Source organism: Branchiostoma belcheri, unplaced genomic scaffold (genome assembly GCF_001625305.1).
Source record: "Branchiostoma belcheri isolate BF01 breed outbred unplaced genomic scaffold, Haploidv18h27 scaffold15, whole genome shotgun sequence".
NCBI lineage: Eukaryota > Metazoa > Chordata > Leptocardii > Amphioxiformes > Branchiostomatidae > Branchiostoma > Branchiostoma belcheri.
In genome coordinates, this window is record NW_017802935.1 from 2771970 (window position 1) to 2791221 (window position 19252).

Consider the following 19252-nt stretch of genomic DNA (forward strand, 5'->3'; position numbering starts at 1 on the left):
AGTTTCTGAAGCCTTCCTTATTGAATGGGATAGAATATGACTGTTAAAATTAGACCAAGACAGATTTGCAAAGTAGTAATTGATATTGACTTTGGATGCCAATTATCTGAATATTTGAAAATAAAAAGAACATTAACTTGCCTGTATGATAAGTGTATCAGTTGTCTTGCTTTTGTCAAACAACGAATATTCTAGTCGCTACATGTATCACTCCGATGCATGTGCACCCATGGATTGCAAGTTATGGGTTCAAATCCCATTCAATCCCATTGCACAGCAACAGCGGAGTTGGCGGAACTGCTAATTAGTACCTTCCAGGTGTCGTAAGCCCCGTTTTCTACACCAATTAGAGTTGATTTAACAAAAATAACAGACGACATGATTGGTCGCTTGGAACAATCATAATTGCTTTATTACGTATCCCTTCTTTACCAGTAAAGACCCATTCTGTCAACATCACTAATTAATTTTGGCCACCACAAAAACTACTTTCTTTTTATAAATACATTTAAGCTTTCACAGAAATATGTCATAATGAAAAAAAAGCAACTAAATCAATCTCTATGTGATACACACTGAAACAAAGGTTAAAAGTTATACCTCAACAATTTCATAGAAAATATAAAATTCAATAAACTATTCAGTAAACTACTTGAAAAGTGGTGACAACTTCTATATTTATTTTGATCTGTAAATATTTTGGAATGATTTTTAAACTTATCATAAGTTGAGTTATAAATTAATGTATATAATTAAATGTTTTAACATATATACACCAAATATTTTTAAAGTTTACAAAAAAAAACATAAACTTGGGAAGGCATGTTTTATACCTGGTATAAATTTTTTAAAAATTTGAACATGAAAGAAAAAAAAATTGTAGGGTTGCCGATGTTTTGAACCATTGGTAGACCAATGAATGGCTTTGAAATTGCACACTACATTGTATAGGAAAATCAATGGAAACATTTTCCAAATAAAAAAGTGGACCAATCAAACACAGAATTCTAGAATGTTACACAAAAATAAAAGCCTTCATGAAATGCTATTTTAGAATCACTAAGCAGCTCCCATGTTAAGCATAATTATCATAAACTTTAAAATGCTATCATATTTTGCAAACGTGTAAAATTACAATAATATAAATGGTACTTGATTCTGCTTTGTCCTACATGAAATTTCAATGATTAATTCATCATACATTTGATTTGGACCATTCTTCCTTGTCCTATACCCTATATGGGGAAGATTTTATTTTTTTCCAATGATTAACTTAAATCTTAATTTTATTTCATATAGTTAGCGTTGCAAAAGGCATATATTCGCGGTGTTTAAATTGTATTGCTGGCAGAAAATCGGTTCTGTTCGCTGTGTATCTGTATCTGTATCATTCTGTAAAGCAGGTATAACCACCCCTCAGCATAACACACCAGCTTTGCAGGCATGCGGCGCAGCGGCAGCTGGCTATGTAACACCGAAAGACTTGTTGTGTAATTTTGCGGTGGAGAGGTCACCACATATAACATGGACATTTTTGTAACCCCTGGGAATATTCCAGAATGTATGCAGTATGCAATGAACAGTTTTCAGGCACTTTTAGTAACAGATTCGTTACTTTGAATTTGAATTTAAATTTAAGAAGCTAGCACCTTGAGTCAAAGAACATCTTAGCAGTTATGCAATAATAGGCTTGTATCATTTACGCCTCTTGTAATAAAATAATGCTATTTTCCTACGTAGTCTTAATTTGATAGGGTTTTACCCAAAATACATATTACAGTCAAGACATTTTAATGTAAACATATTATATAAGACTTAATACAATCTAGAATAACTTCAACATTCTAATTATGTTGTTACATGCAAAACAGCAAAAAATACACCAGTCACCAAATCATACAAACCAATAGTGATCAAGCATATTCTGGCAAAAGTATTACATAATAGATTGACAACAAATACTTTTGCTACTTTTAGAAAGGGTGTACATTGCTTGGCTTACGTATTCATAAAGATAGATGTATATACATATATATCATATTAACATATACAGGTATATTCAGGTAATAGTTAATTTTGAAAGTTGTAAATTTAGTTTCTGTAAGAATTGTTTATTAGTTTTGTTTGTAGAATTTCCTCAGCAAAAACAACAAAAGGCTAACATTTCTATTCTCAGCATTCATAGAATTCATTACTCATCATTTTATAAAAAGCATAAACATAATATCAACACATAACAGTATGCAACAAGTGGACCTTTTTCTTACTTATCATACAGTAAGTTTCAACTATGGATAGCTTCTTTCATCTACATGTACAGCAAGCAAAATTATACTTTACAAACCTTTACAATTGTTATACCATGAACTACTCCCCAACATGGAGTGTACCAAGTCAGGAATAATTCCCCCCTTCCCCATTCTCTGGTTAGTACAGTCCAACTCTCTCTGCATCATCATCTTCATCATCTTCATCATCATCCTCATTTTTTTCTTCTTCTTTCTTCTTCCGTTCATCAAAGAAGGTTTCCTCGTCGATATCATAGTACTGACAGTCCGTCAGGTACTGTTTCAACCCCTTGGGTAGCGGTAACAGGTCGATATGGTCAATACGGACCTGTTTACGGATGATGAACCTACAGATGTGCTGTAGGGTCTTCAGGTTCTCGAAGCGAGAGATGGGTTTGAGCAGGAGGACGGGAACCGGAGGGGAGCCCAGGGCTCGCGCTCGCAGGTAGTACTGGAACTTCCCCGTGTTGGAGTGCAGCATGGCGGTCTCTATAAACTCAACGATGGATGGCGAACAGCCGTGGGACTTGGGCTGAGACCAGAAGCTGAACACACCTGTGAATCAAACAAATTGTTCCAAAATGAGTAGCTAGTTTTGCTGTTGGCAAAGCTGTTGGCTATACATTACACTAAGTAAACATTCTTAACAAGAAATGTTTTTTTAAAAAGCTGATGGGAATACTACGAATGGTTTATTCACAACTAATACAGTATATACTGTACACTATATACAGTACACAGACACCAGACCAACAGGCAACCTTACTGGATGCCTGAATTGCACTGTGGTAAACATAAGGTATCATTTATAGCTGTTTGGGTGGCATGAGTGTAAAGTAGCCTGTGTGCCATCCTCCGTAGTTTCTGTCTGCTCCTAATATCATAGGGACAAAAAAGATAACCTTCTAACAAACAAACAAGACCAGACCTTTGCTGTGTTCTATCCTGGTATGGTGCGTTCCACCGCGCGCCCTGAAACTCAGGCTCAAAATGTAGCGGTCGTCCGAACTGTCGCGAACCAGGAAGGACCCGTCTGGCTTCCCGGCAAGTTTTGTTTCTGCGTCGTCCCAGTTCATAGGGCCCCAGTACCAGCCACACTGCAAAATCACATCGCACACATGTATTCATCAAGTCTGATCCAGTTTGTCTATAAGAGAGCCTTCGTAACGGACTAACAGTGGTCAAGTTTGGTTCGAGTAACCAAAAGATACCTGTATATAGTGATGCATACCTAAACCCAATTTTAGGTTCAGGTCCGGATTCAAGTCCAGAGGTTTAGGTTCAGTTCCGGACTTGTAAGTCCGGACCTAAACCCATGGCATATACAAAATGAATGAATTGAATGTTGGCAACCTTGCAATGTTGTCTTGGTGAAACTTTGGCCACATAACATGGAGGCCGACACTTGACAATGCTCGATGGCAATGTTTTCTTCATTTTGCAGCAAAGATTTTACAATCTACGGAAGGTTTTAGGTGGTTTAGAAAGAAAAGTGGTATGTGAAATGGTCTTTTATGGTAATAAGTCCGGACTCGGTTCTTGACTTTTAGGTTTTTTTGGACTTGAACCTAAACATTCTTACAAGTCCGGATCCAAGTCCAGTGAACCGGTATGCATCACTACCTGTATACATGCATGCACTGGTTACACTGAGCTTCAAGAGTAACAGACAAAGTGCTGTAGTTGGGCAAGAACTTCTGGTCAACCTTGATGGTTTAGGTGGAGGGGAATACCTGTACAGCAGAAGCAGGTAAGCACAGCAAGCAGGTAATCACAGCAAGCATATAAGCATAGCAGGCAGGTAGTGCACAGCGAGCAAGCATGTATGTGAAATGCAATGGAGAGGTCTATGTCAGAAATTCCTGCATACAGTTACAACCATCCTATTGTATATCTTAGTATACTAGTAGTATTGTTTATGACAGGTAACCTAGAATATATATGAATTGTTGGAAAACACATTATTAGATAAAATATACACCCAGTCTGACAGTTTTAACATTGTGCATAAACAATAGGCAGTTGGAGTAGCCATTGCATGTACCATCAATTTATATAGTTACCTTTTCTAGTTCCTTCAAACTTTTGGCAAATTCCCGTGGACTTCCTTCAACAGGAGGCAAGTCTTCCTTCTCACCTAGCAGGTAGTAAAAAGTAGAAATTTCAGTTGCCAAAAAATAATCACAGTACTACTGATGTTAATTTTACTTGTAGATGTAATACATCTTCTGACTTTGAACTTCATAATCGGCTATCAATCAAAAGGTCTAGCAGAATCTTTCTGTACTTTAAGTTGATAAGTAGTAGCTGTGTAACAAATTGGTTTGCATTGGGCAGACTTCTAAGAAGTGAAGTTCCTAAATGTGTTCAAGGTGTCGGTCTCCTAAAACGTAAAAGACCAGACCAATATGGCTTGCTTCAATCCTACCTAGTACAATGTCAAAACAAACACCCACAGAAAGAATAATCATGCATCAATCAAGCATGTGCAAACGAAATGTAGCTCAAGCATAAATAATAACAACAATACTACTCAATCACAATGTTCAGGCACCATTGTACAATGTAAATCAACATTCTGAATCTTCTATTTCTGTCTGTGTGTCAGACAACAAAAGCTAATCCTGGACAAAAATGTCCAAAAATAGCTTGGGAAGTTGGCAACAACATACGCTATTGTCTCTTGTCCTAGCCATGCCAAATCTGACCTCAGAACCACACTTTGTACATGTTGACTCTGTGGTTACGGCCATTACCACTCAAATAGAGTCATGTTTCTTTGTATCTCTCCCTTCTGAATTCAACCTCTCCTGAGTAACTAAAAAAATTGTGCAACTAAAACTTGCATCCACATAAGGACTTTGAGAATTTCAATCTCACAAAACTATAACGTAATGTAAATTGTTAGCACCACAATGTACATTAACTCACAAATCAACTTTGAGAAAAATAGTTACAGTAACATTTGCACCCCCATGTTTCTACTATGGTATCACCCTTACCTGTTGTACTTGCTGCTTTCCCATACTTTGGCTTGTTCCTGAGGAAGACACTATTCTCGGGTAAGGGGTCCACCTCAGGTGGGTTTTCCCTCAAGCCTGGCAAACTGGGTAAAAAAAAGGGACAAAAAACAAATCTAAATCATAAAATGTTTTTCTGATTAAAAAAGCTGTTGTTCGGCCCTCTTGTAGCTTCTTTTAAAACTGTCCTTTTCTATCAGAGACATAAAACAGAGAGAGAGAGGTTTGAGGTCTTCTCTAAATTCATTAGTCATCATGATCAGACACGTGACACTCGTCAGGATTCTTTCAAAGTTGCAAAAGGGCACGTAATCACCTGTGTGGGGAAAAGGGGCAAAGACAGATACAGCACAGTCAAAACAGTTTCATTTCAAGTTGTGCATATTCAACAACACTATATATACACATGTACACACATATAGGTCTAACATAATCAAATCAATCCAATTCAACATGTTAAATAACAATCTCAAATGAGACTCTTCTGTATATGTTTAGAGATAGAAAATGACAGTGAAATGTCACATGTAACTGTACAAAATATTAGATTCTCTCTAAGCCCTTGACTACGCCCATAACAGGAAATGAAAAAAGAAAAATTATTATTGATTAGTCTGGTGGATGCCATGGCACAACATAGTGTTGACATTTTGTTTACATCCAGAAAAGTTCAAAATATTGTACTACATGTACTTGTTGCCTGTGATATGGCACAGAATTTCTTTACTTGGTAAAATGCTCTCTTAAATCTGCTCTTCCTGCCTTATTATTACAAAATGTGTGGGCTCTCAGGTTGGTATTACTATTGATAGTAATCATTTTAGTATCATCTAACCATACATACAATGTAGCTTTGTGACTTATGAACACTGTTAAAGTCTATAATTATTTTCATGCTCATCTATAATTCTTTTAATGCTCAAAAAAGTTATCTACTTTTATTAGTTTTAATGCTCAAAAAAATCATCTCCAAATTTCATGAGACAATGATATAAAGACTCATGAAATGCAAATCTTTGAAGGCTTGAATATGCAATTTTGAGCCCTGTTGCAGCAAATAAATATACAGCTAGAACTGCTACACACTTATACCTATAATATTGCAGGTGACATGGGTGAAATGTCATCATTTTGAAAATGCAGTATTACTGTTCATGCCTTTGATTGTTTGAAGTGAAAAATTGCAATCTGCAAAATCACAATTCTAAAGGAAAAACACTCTAGAATATAATTACATTTTGGTGAATGATTACATCATACGTATGCCAGAAAGGTCAGTTCAGCGAGCACATAATGAGATTTGTCTGCATGTAACATTAATCTTTCACACTCACTAGTGCTTTAACTGCTCCAGGCAATTTATACATATTTTTTACTTGTTTACAATCTAGGATGGACAGTAATTTAACATTTGTGTCAATCCTTTATCAGGGAGAAGAATTTCACTGTACGTTGTAATTTGTTGTGTAGATTTTGTTGGCAGCTGAATTGAAAGTTAGGACAGTTAGATTGTTATTTGTTAAGAGAACAAACAAGTCAAAGTATAACATCTATGGGGAAAATGCATCTTGACAATTTATGAAAAATATGGCTGATTTGAATCGGACTTAAATTTTTGCCATAAAAGGCCAATATTATAAACGAAACCTTACATGGAAGTCACAGTTCGGATAATATTTGCCCAGAACCATTATTTATTTTATGCATGGACTGTAAATTTGACTTTGACTCCACAATCACATGAACCTACACATACTCAAAATCTCTGTATTATTATTGTACAATGTACATTGTAACAGTACAACATATCATAATACATATAAAGATACAATATCATGAGGCAAAGAAAATGATGTGTTATTGGTATGAAAAGAATGGCTACAAGTTAGTGCAAGTTAGTGCAGTTTAATTGCGTGTTTTCTACTATCATTCATTATCAAGTGTTTAAATAATGATTCAACCAAAATCTGAATGGAAAGAAGTGAAGACTACTTACACAGTGGGATTTGGCGGGGGTTTCATGGCTTCTACCGGAGGTAGGTCTGGCAGCGGGCGGTTTGCCAACTTCAGGTCACTCGCGGAGTGTCGTTTCCTGGGGTCTAAGTTCTTCTTGCACGTTTCCAGCCACACCGACATCCTTTTCTTGAAGTTGGCTTCCTGGTTTTTGCTGTCTTCGTGATCCCTTCGGAAGAATTTGGGCGACTTGGTGGGAGACCTTGGCGATTTGTCGGGCCCGGGTGACTCTGGTGGCTTTTTCGCAGCATAGCTCCCTGTCTGCGCGTAGTTTCCACCTCCGCCGGTACCGTTCTGATACAAACTGGTGGGTCTAGATCTGCCACCTTGCGACGGAAGAATTATATCGTGGTAGTCACCTGGACGGCCATTCGCAGCTTGTGGTTGACTAAGAGATTGGGGCGGAGGCTTGAGTGAGTTTGGGCTTGATGCAGACGCTTGGTGGTTTGTGCCTGCTCCGTTCACAGCTGAGTTATCGCCACAACTTTCCCGCCTTTTTCCACCAACAAGCACCTTGGAATCTCTGTTGATTTTTCCTCCCTCTGCAACAAACTCGAGAGAGCGCGTATGTTTCACGGTGTTGGTCAGCAAATCACGTTCATACGTATCCCTCTCCACCAAGTTGAGGGCCGCTTCGTCGAAAACGGGAGGGTGGTCCATCTCAGGTAGAAACTCGTGTGTGGGAAATTCATCTTCCTCATCTACATCCGCCACAGCGGGCCCTCGGGACTTCAACAGCTTGTGGAAAAGACTGGGATCTCTGGGTGGAAGTGGCGGGGGACTGCCATCATCGTTATAACGGCGCGATATACAGACATGTGCATCAGAAATACCCCTACGTTTCAAAGACGGAGATTTCGTCTTGTCACTGTCGCCTTGCTTTCTTTCTTTCGGTCTGGCACCAAGATCAATTTTTGGTCCGTTTGCGGAGTCAGCGCCCGGTGATGCAGTTCCATTAGTGGCACAAGGGGGCACCGCTTCACACTTGGGATGTTCTGGTGATGTGTTCTCCTGGGAGTTCAACCTTGCTTCAGAAGGCTGACAGTTGGAGTCTGCGGAATGAAATGTTTTAGAACCTGCTTGTTTTGAAGCGGAATTTTCTGTCGTAGCAGCATTGGGGAATTCTCCTGATGGAGGATTGGGACATTTACGTCCATTAGATTGTACCTGTCCTTGGTGCTGATTCCCAGTAGACCCGCACACACATGCAACATTTGCAGGAGGGTTGTTTTCAACGTCTTTACTCTCACAACACTGTTTTGCTGTCATGGTTGGCGAACAGTCAGATCTGTAGCCCTCGTCAACTTGTACGGGCATACACGGTGACACCGGCTGTTTCACCTGTACCTGTTCCTCCCTCACAGTTTCACTCTCTTGTTGGATTTCGGCTTCCTTTGCGCTGCTTGTGTCAGCTTCGCTGGATATGGACTCCATATCCGACAGGCTATCTTTCCTGTTCCCGGCAGTAAATACACTCTCTGCTGCGCCAGCTTTGCTGACGTTTTTCAAAGGTTCTGTCCTACAACGGAATGCAGCATTTGCATTTCTATCATCTACCTTAGGTGGCATGACGTCAGTTACGCTTGTTTTTCTGCCACGTACTTCTTGAAGTTTCTGTCCATCTTGGTTACACGTTGTATCAGATACGCGACGTTCCCGGGCACTTTGCTCTGACATTGTTTCAGTCTTTCCTGGCAGACCTACTCCTGTCATGTCACCATTAGGCATGACGTTTCTGTTGTTTGTTCCAGGCGTGTGTTCCTGACAGGGTAGACAAGAAGCTTGCTGTGCTCCATCCCTGGCCTCTGATATCAGCACTTCCTGCGCTGTGTTCATCCCATCCGGCCTTATCTTAGCACCCGCCAACATGCCGTTGCTGACGCGATTCCCGTGATCTTGGCTATCAACCAAGTACGATTCAACGTCAGTGCACGGCGACTCACTGGGAATGACTGCCCTGCTAAGCCTAGGATGTTCATATGGAACAGTTTTGGTCTGACCTAGACCAATTATCGCAATCTCATTGGCCTTTTCACTGGGAGAATCAACAATGTCTTTTTGTTTAACATTACCATTCATATGGGTACATGTAGATGGGGTAGACCTCGTATTGGTCGAAGAATCGTCATTTGACTCACCAATCTTTAAGGTAGCCAATCCTTTCTCTGTCTCCTTGATGGGAGGGGCCCTCAAAACACTTTCGCTTTTTCCTGGCGAGGTGAGGTTAGTTGTTGAGTCCTCCCCATTTTGTACGGGTGTTTCTTCTATGTAGGTGTTGGAAGTCGTGCTTCTGTACCGTGCGACGTAGGTCTTGGCTGTCTCGGTGTCGAGCTGTCGTATGTTGTGGTCTTTCCGCCGGTTGGTGAAGCGAAGTTTTCTCTTGACTCGATCAACCAGTTTGATGTTGGCAGACTCCGCCATTTTGGAACAGCAGTACGCTCAACTTCGCTAAGGCGGAAGTCCCTTCAAATGTCAAAACTGCGGTCAGTTCGGCCACATGGCGGTTGACTTTTGGTCAGAAACTCCGAGAGACTATTCTAGACGTCCTCTGACTCACTTAAAACCTGACCCCGGGTGATTTTTAACGTAAAAACCTGTCGAGTTTATCCGCTCCGAGTCCCCAAAACGTCGTCCTACGCGAGCCGCGGATTTGACCTCATATAACCCCTCGGGCGAGTCGACTTTGATTTTGTGGGGAGAGCAGGATGCCAGGAAACAGATAGTGGGAAAATATATTGATTTTTTTGGTGGGAACGTGAAAAAGACAATGAAAAATAATTGGGAAGACGGTTAAAAATTATAGAAATGTTTGATCTCCAAGCATGAATAAAGTTCAAAGAAAACTTGTTATGTTTGATGTCACATCTGCTTGAAGATTAAAAGGCCATACTAAATTAGTTTCTTAGTTCTGGATGTTTGAAAGGAATCTACTATGTGGAAGAAAGAAATATTAAAGATAAGAAAATAAACTGGCAAGTCAACATTACCGGGCTGTTACCACTGCATGGAAAACTAGGATTTTCAACTGTCTGTCTTTTTTATCTGAAAAAAATTAGAGGGAAAAATCCAATAAAAAAGTTGCAGCTTTCAAAGTTTTAGCATGCATAGATGGTAATTGACAAACTATATGTTATGTTAAAATGTTATTTTTATACTATGCCCTTTTTTTCAATGGTAGCCAACATAAAACAATACTTGGCGAGGCTAGTACAGTACTGTACAACATGTCTATTACTGGTCTAAACATGCCAAGAATGTATGGTACATGTACTTTGACTGTAAAATCAAAAAGGAGAGAAAACATGACTGAACAGAAGACTCATAGCTTCAAGACCGGTTGCGTCCTTGATCACTTCAGAGACCGGAATTCAAAGGCCATCAAAGAAATTTTTGTGTAAAAATTCCAGGTAATCATTTATGATTCATCATGTACTGCCAAGTGATCTGACCTTGCTGAAAGACAAATTAGTTACCAAGAAGCAATATACCATTTTGTTTTTTACTGTCTACACTATAGGCAAGGTTTCATTGTTTCTCAATTTTGTCATTTAATCTTATGGCAATTTCAAGAGAGAAATTATTGCAAAGAAAAACTAAAGATTTTTACTCTCAAAGTTGATAATTTTCTTAAGATTTCAATTTGTTGCTTAACAAATTTATTCCTAAAGATATGAAGGGTAAAAACCAAATATTTTGTATATTTGGTTTTTAGCAAATGCAGACATCGACTAACAGTCAACTAACAGTGAGGGGATATTGTTTTTCCACTTTACATGTAAAACCCTTAGGATGACTTGCATATTCCAAACCCAGACTAATTTTGCTTTGGCTGGCACCAAGGACTTTATATAGCTTGGCATGCGGTGAGGAAGAAAAGTCGATTAAAACCTGTCAGATTACATTCTATCCTGGTATAAATATTGTTTAAGCTGATGAAACATGACAAAATTATGCAGGTCCACATTGGGTAGTAACGTTATATCATAGCCTCATACCAAAAGAACATAATTTCTCTAGTGTTATTTACAATTTTTGGTGAAACAAAAAGAAAACAATATTCATGAGGGAACAGTATGCAATATTTGTAATTTTATTCATAAACCCCTTCTCAACACACAAAATATCAACTTTGGCAACCTTCAGCCTTAAGTATTCCTTGATTTTTCCAAATCAAACTCAACACTCTTCAAATCTCAAACAGAAAACTTTGCAAATCAGCAAACAATAAAAGAACCATTAACGTTAACCCTGAATTGTTAGCAGCCACTTAAAAAGCAACAGGCAACTAGAATAAAACAATTTCTGTTTTCATAAACATTCACAACATTAAGGAAAATTATATACAGAATCTCATATTTCTTCATGCATATAACACATATTTCCTCACTTTTCACTTGATTTATGTCATATTCAATGATCCACTTAAAGCATAAGGTAGGTTCAAATTCAAGTGGAATACTGTTCAAATGCAAACAAAAGATACACTGCAACATTTGAAAATTCTCAGTCACACTAGTAACAATTGCAGCATATATAATAACTTTGACAGTGAAGAATAAAAAAATCTTCAAATGACAAACCTTACAAAACATGGCTTTTCATGTGCAACTTTGAAAGAATTCACTATGTCTGAATGTAAAGGACACAATATTTTATACAAAATTATATACAAAAAAAAATATTTGAGAAGTAAACAATTGTACTGCCATTCCAAAGTTACATTTGACTTGTTACACTTTGTGCCTTTTAAGTATAACAGTGATTGTACACATCATAGTACAATAAAATATGGAAACAATAAAAGCAGCAAATGGCAACATAAACATGAATATTCATGAACTGATTGTCATGGGGAAAAATGGAATCATTATGCAACATCACGTATGGAATGAGTGAATAAAGGAAAGAAAGAATGGGGACACAGATGGAGAGAGAAAGGATATTATGATTGAAGGGCATGAATCTACAATACACTAAGTTCTAGAGGACAAAATTCATCATCATCAACACACAAAAATGTCAGTATTGTTAGCATATTAAAAGTTATTTCTGTTAGTTGTTAAGCATTGTATGGCTTTATACATTTGTACATTGGCTGCTAAGGCTATAGAATTCTTGGTCCTCAGATTTAACACTTCCCTGAAAAAAAAAGGTCACACTATGAGTTAACCCCAAAATGCTCATATTTTGGCACCAAAAGTTTGAAGAGAGCCCTTTTTCTATTTGTTTTTCCTTTTCTTTTTCTCAATGCTTGTTTGAAATGTGAACCAATCTGGTATGTTCTTTTTTGTAGCTACTGGAATTGCCTGTTCCTTATGATTCATATTTCTTCCCACCCTATTTATTCTTTTCCTGCAAAAAAATCTGAGAACCAAGAAAATGAATTTCATTTTCTACATCATGGAAAAAATTTTGCATTCACAGTACAAAACTGTCCTGCAGCTACATTCTACATTAATATACAGATATAGTATATATAATATTTCTAGGTTAATTTCTCTCGTGTTTTACATTTCAAATCTGGCATGGTAACAGTAGATTTACAAATGCGTGGAAAACCCCTAGCTGCCACACTCCTTAGTTCCCATTGGCTCAAAGCATCTTAGTATAATTAACTTTCAATCACTTAGCAACTTTATTAGTGGAGTCCTTATAATTATGCCTCTTACTGCTACTACCAGCTTTGGCTTGTTACAAGTATTGCCTCCCTCCCTCTCCTGAATTGTTAAGGTGTTACATATGAATTCTGCATTTAGTACATTGTACACTAGTACACAGAGAAGAATATTTGACTGTTGCTGACTAACAGTTAAAAATGCCAAGAGGATAAGCAAAGCCAGTCACACACTAAAAGAAGAAACTGCATATATAGAAGGGGGAGGGGTTGCTTATGTAAGAGAAGTGTTTAATTACTGCATTAAAGTTTCCTGTAGATTGCTTAATATTATCTAAAGGATATCCCTAAGTTTTCAGATTAAACATCTTGCAACTTGGAGCAGACTCTTTGAAATTAATTGACAGTATAGAATAAAACCTCTCCTTAATAGAAGCCTGAAAACATTGCATCCACGTGAATGGACTTATCCAGGTAAACAACCCATCTGCCATCCCCATAGCAACGAGCTTCACCCTTTTTGATTGAGAAGCTCCCGGGGTCAGAGATCAGAGACAGTTCAGAGGTCACGCTCTCCAGGTCAGAGGCCGCACTCTCATGAGTGCTCTCTACACCTGAGAGGTCGGAGGTCATGGCCTCTGTTGAAATGACCTCTATAAGGTCAAGTCCAGTCTGTACAGGGGGGATCCCTGGGGCACACCCCAGGGTGATGTGGGCTCGTCTCCCGAAGCCCCACGTTGGACAGAACTTATAATCACGTTCAGTGTCCTCAGATTCGTGTTCTGTGGCAGTGTTGGCAAGATTGTCTGCAGCACCCTCGTCAAATATCTCCTCTTCCTCAATACCCAGCTGAGCAAACCTATTGGACAGGCTTGGGGAGGAAGGTAGCCCTCCATCCCAGCCCTCAGATTCACCCGAGATGTTGCGAGACCTCATCCCTCGGACTGGTGTTCCCTGGTGGTTCACTGTTTCATAATCGTCCTGACCCCAGAGTTTTTTCTGATACGCAGTCAGTCGCACCCTCGCACCGAATGTCCTCGGGGTGATGAGGAACCCAACAATCTCTATCCTGAAGACCTGTCCGCAGGAATTCACCACCATCTCCGATGTGGTGTAGGCCTCAGAGCCGGGGACTTTCCCGTACTTGGTGAACATGGCCGTGCAGTGGATGGAGTTCTTGTTGCCAGTGAACGCCTCTCGAGTGAAGTACTTGGTCAGGTCGAGGGAGCCAGTCCCTGTAATAAACCATCAACATCCATGTAACCAACAGTTACTGTTACTGGGATAACAAGCATCTCCTGCCTCCTGAAGCAAGGTTGAACTGTGATGTCAAACACAAAAAATTGGTTTGGCAACTCCAGTCTTACAGTTCGACCACGATTCAGAATGACTTCTACCAACAAAGATAAACTTTCAATCCAAGCTATGTCTCCTGCTTTTTCAAGTATGGATCATAACATGTTGAAAAGGTATTAATTTTGCAATGTGTTGTAAGTACATGTACCTGATTCGCTGTAGCACTTGAACTCCTCTGCAAACTCTCGTACATCGCTCAGCTGTTTCAGCACCTGCTCTCCCACAGTCAGAACCCTCGCCGAGTCGTCGCCGTTCAGGAACCAACCGAAGTACAGCGGGATGGCGACCTCGTACCGTCCCAACATCTCCCGGATCTTCCGTTCCGGCACGTCGTGGCCGTTCTTTCTGGCGAGTTCGTGGAGGTCCCATTTCCATGGCGTCCGCGGCTCCACGAGGACCACGGTGTATTGTTTCCGCCTGGCGATCTCCAGGTAGTACTTGAACTCCCAGACGCGGATGTTGGTGTTGTCGATGATGAGGACGTTGATGCTGCTGTCTGCTGACAGACGAGCCAGCTCACGACACTTCTCATGACTCTCCTGAAGCTTTGTTCTGTGGGGAAAAAATCAAGTTACAACCACAAATTTATCTTTCATCAAAAGAGAGCAATTACATAGTCTTGGCCACCCTTTGGAACTACCAATGCACGAAATTTTATCTTTAAGCACACGTTAAACCTGTATAAAGGGACATGCAAGTGACATACATGGTTACACATGGTTTAAGTATGCACAAAGAATGGATTCTGTGTAGTGCACCTCCGTCAAAATATAATATGTGCCAACATTTCATAGACACTTACACATACATGATGGTGGATGCACCTTATGTACAGCTCTGCATAGCTGCATTCTCATTGGCAAAACTTTTACCTTGGAAGGTCAATCAATCAAGATAGGTCTATTCTCCTTGTAACTGTATACGTACTACCTTTGGAATTGTCACATATGCAATTTTGACAATGGGATATAGGGGGCACCATTGACTGATGTACTGTTCCATCTGCTTTGACTTCTGTCAAAATGCCTTGTGAGTTGTTGACATTTTGTTTACCTGTCGAAGACATAGACCCCGTCCACGTAGCGGAAGGTATCAGCAGAGCAGACTACCGTGTTGCCGTAAGCATCCGCAATCTGTTTGGCCAGAGACGACTTCCCACTGCCTGGCAACCCTGGTGTACAAAAAAGGAGACAATTGGGGAAATATGTCAGTAATTATCAGTACTGAACATCAGTATATCTATAGATTCTTTAAGTTACAACTTGCATTCTCTTCCTCACTGAAAAGTGCTTTTCTGTATCGAAATTTGATTTTGAAAAAAAAAGGGTCTCGCAATTCAATTAAGCAATTGGATCATTATTAAAAGGGTATACATGTAATACCCATTGCTGATCTCTAGTCAAATAATGATTTCAAGTCAGGCAAGACTTAAAAAAACAAGTACATTTATCTACAAAGCAGCCCAGAATACTGTTACAGTACATGTATAGCCAAACTAAAATATACATTTGTACTTGTGTATACAATACATATACATGTACTTGTACATTGTGTATTCTGGGAAAGTGTGAATATAGTTACATTCTGTCCTGCTGCACCAGTGATATGTATTCTGATTCATTCTGACATTGGAGAGAATTTCCCAAATCCTGTTTTTGCATGCCCACTCAGAACCTATCACTCAACCTGCACTTTAATCGGTTTGTCATGCCTGATGGACATGTTCCCAGGCCAGGGCTGACAGCACCAGGCAGGTCTAATTCTGCTAAAAGCATGGAATGACCTGGAGGGAGCAAGGGTCATCACTCAGGTGGAACATTTGGGAGATTTTAACATGGCAGACCGTGACAGGGACAATTTCACACTTCCGTGGATAATGTATCAATCTGACTCATGGATAATATTTCTATATGTACGCCAAAGTCGTTTTGGAATAAAGTTGGATGTTGTATTTGCTTTCAAATTGCAACCCAAAGTTTTTAAGTCAATAACAATCTATTCATAGCTTTTTGACTTCTGCTTCAACCAGAAAACAGTTACAAATACATTTTGTACTTTTACAAATATTGTTACACATGCTGTTAGTGTTACAAAACTATATTTCAAACACTTTCACAAACTCTGTTACAAACAAACATGTACTGTTACAAACACTGTTAGAAACAGACTGCTACTACAAAGCCATTAATTACAAACACTGTTATAACTTTAAAGTTGTTACAGAGCTACAATTACAAACACTATTACAAAACCATTACAAACACTGTTACAAACTCTATCTGTTACAATTCAGTCAAATGAAATTGACAACATATAACCTTGGCCAAGGCAAGAAGAAGTCTATCCATAACTTTTGAGCTGATAAATGTAAAACTGTGTCCAAAAGCAAATAGATATGTAACTGCTGCATGTTATGGAGTAACAGTTTCAGTTAGGAAAACAAAATAAATCCCTCCCCTATATATGTCCACACACTTGTGACTATAAATATTTTGGGTTCAGATAGAGGTGAACATTTGATCCAGTTTCATAATGGGCAGGACATGTACCTCTTTAAAACCATGTAGGACTTAACATGTAAGTGTTATAACATAAGTAGGTTCAGAGCATTTCTGGTTTACAAATGGAAACTTACAGGTACATTCTAACCTAACACAGTTAAGTAGGAACCACAAGAAGGTTGACAATATGGTAAAAATGTCACAGTACATGCAAATTTGCACACAGGACAGATGTCATACTTTGCAAACATGGGGGATGTTATAAAAAATAAGGGTAGAATGATTTTTTTCTTTAGTTATAATATTTTGTACTGCATTCTGCAGTTTTTGAGCAAAGAAATGTGGTGGGCTTTCAATCAACATTAGCATTAATGTTTTATAAGCCTTGCATGCAACCTGGTCCTTTGTGGCCTATTTCAACCACAGCTAAAATCCAGCTCCTATTGTTGGTATAATTTGTAGTGTAATGATCACCAACGGAAAATGGCTTCAGTCAAACAAATCAGTTGACATATCCAGTGTTACCAGATGGGCATTTCACGCCCAGGGTAATTACCAGCACCTGATTGAGTAAACGAACAGCCTTGCTCGTTACAATTATCTCTCTTTTCCATCAGCGGAGATAGCCGACAAAGCCCTCATCAGGAAAAGGTCACGAGTACATTATGGGCGGGTGACGTAGCTCTCACCACACCTAGGACATTAGCTATCTCTCCATGACGTATTCTGACCTTACATGTAGAAGATTAAGTGAAGCGCAAAAAGAAGAGCATATAATTTTGCATTAGTGCGTACTAGTACAGAGATGAAAGAATACATTTTTTTTGTAAAATAAAGGAATGTCTAAATTATTCTAGTCGAAATCCATTTCGTCATACATGCACATCTAATAATAATACCATATCTGTCAATGTTGGCTTTGAACTGATAATCTTGAACTAATGCCATCCTACTATACCCTTGGGACAGTTATGCAACAAAGCTTAGCGGTAATGTATAGATGTCATGTCTAAACATGACAGTGTTATTACTATAATGTATAAATAAACTATAATCTTCTTAAGAGTCTTCTTAATATGGCAGAAATTGTCCAAATAAGGGAAATGGCCAATTTTTCTCCATTTCAGTCTAATTTCTGCTACATTTTCGGCTTGTAGATAGTACATGTGTCTGATAAAGAATTAATAGACTAGTGTCTCAATTTAAGCATGATTCACCTGAACTGGTTAATCAATTATGGTGAACACAGATCACACACCAATAAAAAGACACCATACTATATATGTACCTAGGATTTAAATCATGCACATTGTTTAACAATGATTTACATGTACTAGTAAGTACACTCATCTCTTAAACAGGAACAATCCTTACTATGATGATATAAATTGATATTGCTTTTAATCCTAAACATTTCCATATAAATATTAATGTAAAAACTTGTAACATGACACCAATATCGTCAGTCGTCAGACACAAACTGAATGCTGAAAAGACACCTGTTTTATAACGTTATATTTAAGATCTGCGGATTACAACTAAATTCTCTTAGTGTTTAAGAGCATTGTTTTGTATGATAAACAAATTTTTATCACATGATAATCTGATGAAATTTTGTAAATAGTAATCCATTTTTTGAAACGAACAGGTGTAACTGTTTAACCAATGTTTGCTTATACAAACCGCATGTTTGCATGGTTTACAACATACGCATAACATTAGGTCAACGGCACCTTACCTCTCATAATGAACATTGTACGCGACCCTTCGATGTACTCCATCGTTTTTGGGTCCGACAGGAACGGAAACTCGTCCAGACTTCCCGGCTGCGCCTCTTCTAGCGACTCCATCTGGGAAATCGACGCCATTCGTGTCGCTTTGGGCACAGCGATCTTTTTCTTCACCTTAAGTCTGACAGGTATGAAGCCTTTTCTTCTCAGTCTTGCCTCGTGTGCCTTCTTCTTCCTTCCTGGCATTACTTCAAGAAGAAAGAAGGAAAGATATTTGAGTCGCCAGGCAGTTGTCTTGTCATTTTTATAAACGTTGTCAGGAACACAGGTTACAGCAAAGTTGTGCAATCATGACAACACTGGGCTATTTTTACCACCTATGACGTCACACCAGGTGTGTGTGTAAACCAGGGTCCTCCCATCAACACTGACCTCTTTAGATTTGCCTCTCAAAATCACACTTCTTAAAACTCTAGCAACATTTTTACGGGCTAGCTAGGTATATAAAACATCTCTTTACATGCAGACTCACCTATAAAGTCCCTGGATAGCAGAATTCCGGAGAAATAGCAGAAGAAGAGAGAAACCCAGTCGATCCCCATGGTTGATGATTAACGAACAGTTGAAACTAGACCGCAGCAAAACGACAAGAAAATGTAGCATTTGATACGTAATATATTATAATGACACTATATTGCGTTTTATATCTTTAATTGATATAATTTAATGT

The 19252-nt window shown here is 38.8% G+C and overlaps 2 protein-coding genes across 2 annotated transcripts; both read right to left on the reverse strand.

Moving 5' to 3' along the window:
- Positions 1 to 389: 389 nt before the first annotated feature.
- Positions 390 to 9965, reverse strand: LOC109465308. The gene is made up of 5 exons (XM_019762508.1): positions 7305 to 9965; positions 5291 to 5394; positions 4352 to 4425; positions 3217 to 3385; positions 390 to 2843 (listed from the first exon to the last, which is right to left on the reverse strand). Exons 1-5 carry the CDS (start codon positions 9740 to 9742, stop codon positions 2428 to 2430), a joined length of 3201 nt encoding a protein of 1066 aa, XP_019618067.1. The 5' UTR covers positions 9743 to 9965; the 3' UTR covers positions 390 to 2427.
- A 2286-nt stretch (positions 9966 to 12251) lies between these two features.
- LOC109465322 (2',3'-cyclic-nucleotide 3'-phosphodiesterase-like) lies at positions 12252 to 19215 on the reverse strand. The gene is made up of 5 exons (XM_019762530.1): positions 19055 to 19215; positions 18531 to 18770; positions 15345 to 15462; positions 14440 to 14843; positions 12252 to 14170 (listed from the first exon to the last, which is right to left on the reverse strand). Exons 1-5 carry the CDS (start codon positions 19122 to 19124, stop codon positions 13362 to 13364), a joined length of 1641 nt encoding a protein of 546 aa, XP_019618089.1. The 5' UTR covers positions 19125 to 19215; the 3' UTR covers positions 12252 to 13361.
- Between the last annotated feature and the right edge of the window lie 37 nt (positions 19216 to 19252).

Bases quoted from the DNA above. Each gene is read 5' to 3' on its own strand.
- LOC109465308 (XM_019762508.1), bottom strand. From the start codon at position 9,742: ATGGCGGAGTCTGCCAACATCAAACTGGTTGATCGAGTCAAGAGAAAA. The intron at 3,386-4,351 runs GTAACTATATAA...GTGATTTTGCAG, and splicing joins GTTTGAAGGAACTAGAAAAG to TGTGGCTGGTACTGGGGCCC. The intron at 2,844-3,216 runs GTCTGGTCTTGT...TTTGATTCACAG, and splicing joins CAGGATAGAACACAGCAAAG to GTGTGTTCAGCTTCTGGTCT.
- LOC109465322 (XM_019762530.1), bottom strand. From the start codon at position 19,124: ATGGGGATCGACTGGGTTTCTCTCTTCTTCTGCTATTTCTCCGGAATT. The intron at 15,463-18,530 runs GTAAGGTGCCGT...TTTGTACACCAG, and splicing joins TACAATGTTCATTATGAGAG to GGTTGCCAGGCAGTGGGAAG. The intron at 14,844-15,344 runs GTAAACAAAATG...TTTTCCCCACAG, and splicing joins GGGGTCTATGTCTTCGACAG to AACAAAGCTTCAGGAGAGTC.